A 7,500-nucleotide genomic window follows, 5' to 3' on the forward strand; every position below is an offset into this window, starting at 1 on the left:
GCAGACCTTTCAAGAATACATGAAGGGCTTTGGACACTTCGGTTTATGTGTGGATACCCTCAACATATTACGAGGTAAGTGTGACGTTGTTTTGAGCTGTGCAAGACGTTAAAATGTGGTGTTTTTGAAATGTGTGTAACCGCCGAAAAACGATGCCCGCATATTTCATATTGCATAGCTGATATGGCTAACGAGGCTAACGTGATATTATCAAACTTTCTCAAAATGCACCCTTTTGCCTTGATTTTGCTCTAGAGTGACTGTATTTCATCCCAAATATGCAAAAACGAGGCAAACTTGTTCCAACTCCGGATAAATCCTTTAAGTTTTAGGAGCCAATACAATAATGTCACATAGGCAAAATTGGTCTTTTTTTCAGGTCCAAATGGATTTAATCAATTTAATCCAATACGAATGCACTGGAAAATTTCATGACAAAACTGCAAGCCTTCCAAGGAGTTCATCGGAGTGCTCCTAAGTGCTTCCTGGTGGTCATTTGGGTACATTACAGTTACTTACGCGTCTGTAATACGTGACCTTTGTCAGTACAGCTTGACGCAAAAATGAGTGAACATTCAACATCCGTATCCATCTGGCAACATCCGTGCAAGTATGAATGGAGATACAATATGTGCGAAAGGGTAATATAGGCCTACTGTATGTCTACCTGTCAGCTGCATTGACTAACATACTGTGTGAGGTGTCGATTTTTGCAAATTGTGCATGCTGACACCATTTCTTTCAGGATCGGTAATGTATCTCTTCTCTACTGAACTCTAGTCTACTTTATTCTACTCTACTCTACTGAACTCTACTCTACTCTACTCCACTCTACTCTACTCTACGGAATTCTACTCTACTCTACTCTACTCTACTCCACTCTACTCTACTCTACGGAATTCTACTCTACTCTACTCTACTCTACTCCACTCTACTCTACTCTACTCAACTGGACTCAACTCTACTCTACTCTACTCAACTGGAGTCAACTCTACACTTCTTCTCTACTTGTTCTTCCTCCTGCTTGTAATTGTCTCTGTCCTCCTCTTCCTTTCTCATCCTCTCACCTCTCTCTGCCTCTGTCGTTCCCAGGGGCCTGGTGGAGGAAGAGGAGGAGCGCCTGTACTGTCTGTGAGCGGACGAGTGGAGCGAGGGAGTGGATGAGTGGAGGAGAAGAACTGGGACAAGGGGAGGAAGAGGATGAGGAGATGGAGGTGAAGCAGAGGGGATGAGGGGAAACGGTGAATAGGAAGAGATGACATTCTCTCCCATGGAACCATGCAGACAAAGACACACACACAAAGGTAGTAAGCCAGACATACTGCAGACATTCAGGTGAACCTCAATAAAACAAAATGCACACACACACACGCACACACGCACACACACACCCTTACTTTCATAGATGCACACACACTTGCAGTTTCTCTGCGGCTCACACACACAAACACGCACACGCACACGCACACGCACACGCACACGCACACGCACACGCACACGCACACACACACATTCGTATGCAAGCACACACACACACACGCACACACACAGGCATGCAATCCCTTGTCCAGATGTAGAGTTGTCCTGACAGATAAATGGCATCTGGAAGCCCCATGCTGGGCCATTGATAACCGGTCACTGTCAGCTGACCCCGTGCCCCTTTACTGAGCACTCTGATTGCCCCCACTGTGGGTGGGAAAGTGTGTGTGTGTGTGTGTGTGTGCTTGTGTAGGTGCATGTGAGTGCACAGTGTGTCTATCTGCTTGTGTGTGGGGGGCGTACCTGTGTGTCTGTGTCTGTGTCTATTTCTGTGTCTGTGTGTATTCAGTGTGTGTGTGCCTGTGTTCATGTAGCAGTATCTGTGTGTGTCTGTGCATGTCTATCTCTTTGTGTTTATTAAGTGTGTGTGTGTGTACAGTCTGTCTTTCTCTATGTCTGTGTGTATGTGCCTTTGTGGGTGTGTGTGTGTCCATCTCTTTGTGTGCATTAGGATAGTATGATAGTATGCATGTTTCCATTTCTTTGTGTGTGTGTCCATGTATGCATGTGTGTGTATGTGTATGGGTGCCTCTGTGTACCTGGCTATTTGCGTTAGTGTCTGTCTCTGTCTGTGTATTGTGTGTGTGTGCGTGTGTTTGTATGTGCTATACCTGTGTGTGTGTGTGTATGTGTGCGTGTGAGAGTGTGTGTGTGTGTGAGAGAGAGAGAGAGAGAGAGAGAGAGAGAGAGAGAGAGAGTGAGACAGAGAGACAGAGAGAGAGCGAGAGAGCGAGAGCGTATATCATATGTGTATTGCGTGCAGGAGCCTTGGCTGAGGTTGTGGCTGGCTGTGTGCTGTGTGCTGTGTATGGCGTGTAGACACCCAGGAGGCTGTAGGAGGGCTCTGATGTCTGTCAGTGTAGTGTGGCGTATCCTCTGCTCTACTGCACTGGGGCCCCCGTGTTTGGAGTAGCGCTGTCACTGACGGGCTCTCAGATGGCCCTCGGCCCTGTACCCCACCGCACGCATGCATTACACACACACACGCATGCACGAACGCACGCACACACGCACACACATGCACACACGTACACACACAGACGCCTTACTCATAGACAGACCATCACTCAGACCATGCACATGCTCTCACACACACCTTGTCACAGACGAACAGGGCACAGGACACACACGCAGTTCAGTCACGTCATCTTTGACACAAACACACATGCACACACGCACACATACACACACACACGTGTGCGCGCGCACACACGCACATGTGCACACATGCACACACACACACACACACACACACACACACACACACACACACACATACACATAGTATAAATAAATATACACGGAAACATCCAGTCGTCTGTGTCTGTCTGCTGGTCTCCTCCGTGTGTGGTTTTGGGTGCCATCCCCCGTCCGCCCCCTGACACTCATCGGCCCTCACTCAGGCCTGTGCTGATTACACGTTCTTAACCCCTCGACCTCCGCACTGTCCCACATCCCCCCACACACACCCCTACTACTACACACACAAGCTCCACACATTCATTGAGAGAGTACCACATAGTCCAACCCCTAATACACACACACACAAACTTATAAGGAAACATCCAGTCGTCTGTGTGTCTGTGTCTCTCTCACTCACACACACCCCGCCCCCCTTAATGTGGGCTCCACAGCCCCCCACACTGGCAGATGAAACACACTAGCCTAGTGGTGTACCTTTTTGGCTTCTTGGTCTCGCACACACAGTAAAATGTGCAGTGTTAATTCAAAAATTACAGAGTTTATGAGTGTTAAACAAACAAACACGCGTAGCCTACACACACACACACACACACACACACTAACCCCCCCATACACACACACACACACAAATGCGCACTCACATGATCTGCTCATTTGTATGCACCACAAACTCATAAAGTAATGATGCCGGTGGCGTTGCTGTTTATTGGATTTCCTTTCGATGCGAGTGTGTGTTTTCCTTCTGCCTTTCTGTCACGGAATGGTTTCTGTGTGGTTTGCCATTTGTGTGTGCGTGTGATATTAAAATTGACTGGAAAACCAAATACTTTCAATAAACTAAGGCCTTTTTGCATCATTAAATCCTTTCTTTGTCATGATTTTTCATCTCTGCAAATTCTGAAGTCTATTAAATATGCCCTGTGGAACAGGATAAGGATGAGATAATTTATTGATCACGAAGAAAATGAAGGTGTTCAACAGCATAGATATTACACATTATATCCAGATATTGCAAATGATCATAAACATGTGTTACACATTCACTACATACATTCACATACACTGTCAAGGCAAAGTGTGGCACTACATTCACTCCAAAAAGAATTTCCTTTTTTATGAAAGTGTCCGGTGTGTGTGTGTGTTTGTGCTTTAACCCATTGACGCCTAAGGCACCTGCAAAAAAGAGTGCTGAATGCCTGAGCCCTTTTTAAGAAAAGCTGCCCTCAGACTATAAAAACCTAAATATCTCAGCTTCTGAAGCACATACAAATATGCACTAAGATGCATTTAAACGATAAGACCCTCATCTTTCATTAGAATGTGTTCATTCATCTCAAACCAACAGAGACTTTTAATAAAGTTGTCTCAAATCTCATGAGCCTGAATGTTGCGTAATGCAGCTCCAGGCACCAGGGCCAATGTTGTGCAACGCAACATCAGGCATCAATGGGTTAACCCAGTAAGACACGGACCCTTTTATAAATTAGCTGTTTCAATGACAATAACCAAGTAACCTTTTAAATTAACCTCGTAAATTAATCAACTTAACAAGTCAGCCAATTTTAAAATGCAAAAGCTGGCCTTCCGTCATGTTGCATTGATTCAGAGTCACAATGTCTTAAGATTGAATTACACATACTTTTCATAAAACTGTGGATTTCCAAAGACAACCAAGTGAGGGATAGTTGAGAAATATGGGCCTTGGGCCTTGAATGTTGTACGCATTTCCCATTTAGACGCCCCTTTTAGACCCTAACCTTTCTTGAACTTGACCTGGTCTTAGAGATCCAGATTGTGTCCAGTGGACCGCATCAAAGCCACTCTAAGCCTTTAACAGATTACTTGCATGCATCAACAAACATAGAAAACATACAAACATACAAACATATGGTACATCCATACTGTCCATACTCACTCTTACTTAACTCTCAATGTAGGGTAAGGTGCACTCAGGTAGGCCTACTCATTCCACTATGTGCAAAATAGGTTCAGTATTATGAAAGTCTTTTGGTCATTTCGTATATGCTTCAAGCCAGGGCCATCCTAATTGACTTAACATAGCCCTTCTAATAAAGCAGTATGAAATTCCCATTTAGAGACCACTTTTAGACTCTAACCCGAGCTGGTCAGATCTGAGAGAATCAGGTTGTGTCCAGTGAACCGCATCCCATCCCTACTTATGCCCCCAACAGATTGCACATAGTATAAACATACATACTTACTCACTCATTCACTTACTTACTTACTTAAGTTTCAAGGAGGTTAAGGTGCAGTGTTAAAATCGGTTCACTAAGTCCAAAAAGATTGTCTAGCATTATGAAAGTCATTTAGGTCACCTTGTGTGTACTGTACCTCAAGATGGGGTCAGCCCAGTGGTCATACAGGCCATTAGTTCGACAGCAGTTAGGGTTAGGAATTGTTTTGATTTGGGCATAGTCATAAGGTGTCTACCTTCACAAGATGGAGTGCTGTCATAAATTGACCAATCCCAAGCCACGCCCCTTTTTAAAGCATCGTAATACAGCTGACTAGAATGGATAACTTGTCCCAGAGCCATTGAAGTGAGCGTTTGCCTTCAGTTTAATGCTGTGCATCAAACAGCAGACATCACTCAAACAGAACAGGTACAGGTACACATGCATGTGTGGTTGCACACGCACACGGACATGCACACGTTCAAACACCACTGTTATATTCTACAGTCGCACACAGACACTGTAGGTCACACAAGGTTGTAACGAAAGCTCACAAGGACTTAATTTGGCTTTAATTTGGCCAATACCCCATGCAAGTAGACACTCAAATTGACAGGCTTTGAAGGAAACTATTTGTGTTTGGTAACAAGCAGCATCACTCAGCACTGCCATCCTGACACACACACACACACACACGCACACGCACGCACGCACGCACGCACGCACGCACGCACACACACACACACACACACACACACACACACACACACACACACACACACACACACACACACACACACACACACACACACACACACACACACACACACACACACACACACAGATTCTAAACACAGACACACACACGTGCATGCAAGATGACTTTTTTCTCACAAATTTTCTACTTCACAATGTCACAAATATATGAGTTTCTTTCTTGTAAATTTGTGACTCCTGCAATTAGATGGGCTGTTCCTTTAATGCATTCCCATGCAGTCCACTTTTAGACCCTAACCTTTCTTGAACTTGGTCTGGTCTTAGAGATTCAGATTGTCTCCACTGGACCGCATCGCATCCCTACTAAGCCTCTAAACAGATTGCACACATGTATAAACATAAATGCAAACATAGATACTCACTCTCGTATTCACTCACTGACACGCTCATGTGCTTACCTGACAAGGCACAGTACAGGAGGATAAGGTGCAGTGTAGTATTCGGTTCACTAAGTGCAAAAAGATTGCCCAGTGTTATAAAAAAATCTTTTGGGTCACCTTGAGTGTTCTTCAAGGCAGGAGTGCTCAGACCAACTGCTTTCTGGGAAAGGAGTATTAAGAATAACCAACGATTTCTTAACTTGTCAGGACAACTTAGACGAACTCAGTTTTGTAGTTTTAGAGCAGAACCTTGTAACTTTTTTCAGTTAATCACCTTAACACCTTCTTCAAGGTAATTAATCACCTTAACGACTTACAGCGCAGGAAAACAATCAACAATAGGCCTATTATACAATGTTTTGGAGAATACAGAATTCACAGATATATGATATAACAAGGTATGTGCAGGAGAGTCATGTTCATATGTAATGAAGGTAAATTGCCTTGAACTCTGTTCTAGATGCTGTTGCATGCGTTCTCCACTTAGAAGCCACTTTTAGACTCCTAACCCCACCTGAACTTGGCCTGGTCTTAGCGATTCAGATTGTCTCCAGTGGACCGCATCGAAGCCTTACTAAGCCTGTAAAGCACTTTGAGCTTCCTTGTAGTAGTGTGTCTGCTTACCCCACCTCCTCCCCCAACACCAACACACACACACCCTCAGTTACCCCCTGCTGTCCCAGGTCCAGTAAGATGTTCTCGCTTCCTCCCGTCCCATGAACCTCCATGTCCTTTCCCTGCCCCAGCTCCTCCTCCTCCTCCTGAGCAGCAGCCTGTTTAAAACCCTCTTAGTGCCACACCACACCACACCACACCACGCCACAGCCCTCCATACGCAGTGATGTGTTAAGCAACAGACAGGAGTGCAGTGGCCCTACACCACCTCTCCTCTCCTCTCCTCTCCTCTCCTCTCTTCTCTTCTCTTCTCTTCTCTTCTCTTCTCTTCTCTTCTCTTCTCTTCTCTTCTCTTCTCTTCTCTTCTCTTCTCTTCTCTTCTCTTCTCTTCTTTTCTCTCCTCATTCTGTCTCGGCCGCCCTCATGGTCAGTCGACCTGAAAAAAGCTGGCTAATAAAGAAATCTGATCAGATTAAACTCACATACACACACACACACAGGCACAGAGACATGTACACACATACTGTACATACCTTCAGACTCGCAAAGACCAACTCAGCCAAGTTAAACCTCTGTTTAATTTAAACATGACCGGCCAGACCAGTGGTGTGTCGGAGGAGAATTGGTGTTGGATCGAGTGGAATCAGTGGGTGGTGAATGTGTGTGTGTGTGAGGGGGGAGGCAGCTGAGGTGACTGTTAGTTGTGAGAATGTGAAACAGGGTGACTGGAAAGGAAGTAGAGAAGAGGAAGATAACAGAAGAGGAGGGAAAAGGAGGATGAGGAGAGGAAG

The 7,500-nt window shown here is 45.1% G+C and overlaps 1 protein-coding gene across 1 annotated transcript in view; it reads left to right on the forward strand.

The window, feature by feature from the left end:
- vimr2 (vimentin-related 2) overlaps positions 1–1,468 on the forward strand; it is a 37,785-nt gene extending 36,317 nt beyond the window's left edge. The window contains exon 11 of the mRNA XM_063189339.1: positions 1,093–1,468. Coding sequence (XP_063045409.1) covers positions 1,093–1,135 — 43 coding nt within the window. The 3' untranslated portion in view covers positions 1,136–1,468. The remainder of the gene's footprint in view (positions 1–1,092) is intronic.
- The last annotated feature ends 6,032 nt before the right edge of the window (positions 1,469–7,500 follow it).

Source organism: Engraulis encrasicolus, chromosome 23, assembly GCF_034702125.1.
Source record: "Engraulis encrasicolus isolate BLACKSEA-1 chromosome 23, IST_EnEncr_1.0, whole genome shotgun sequence".
NCBI classification, from domain to species: Eukaryota; Metazoa; Chordata; class Actinopteri; order Clupeiformes; family Engraulidae; genus Engraulis; species Engraulis encrasicolus.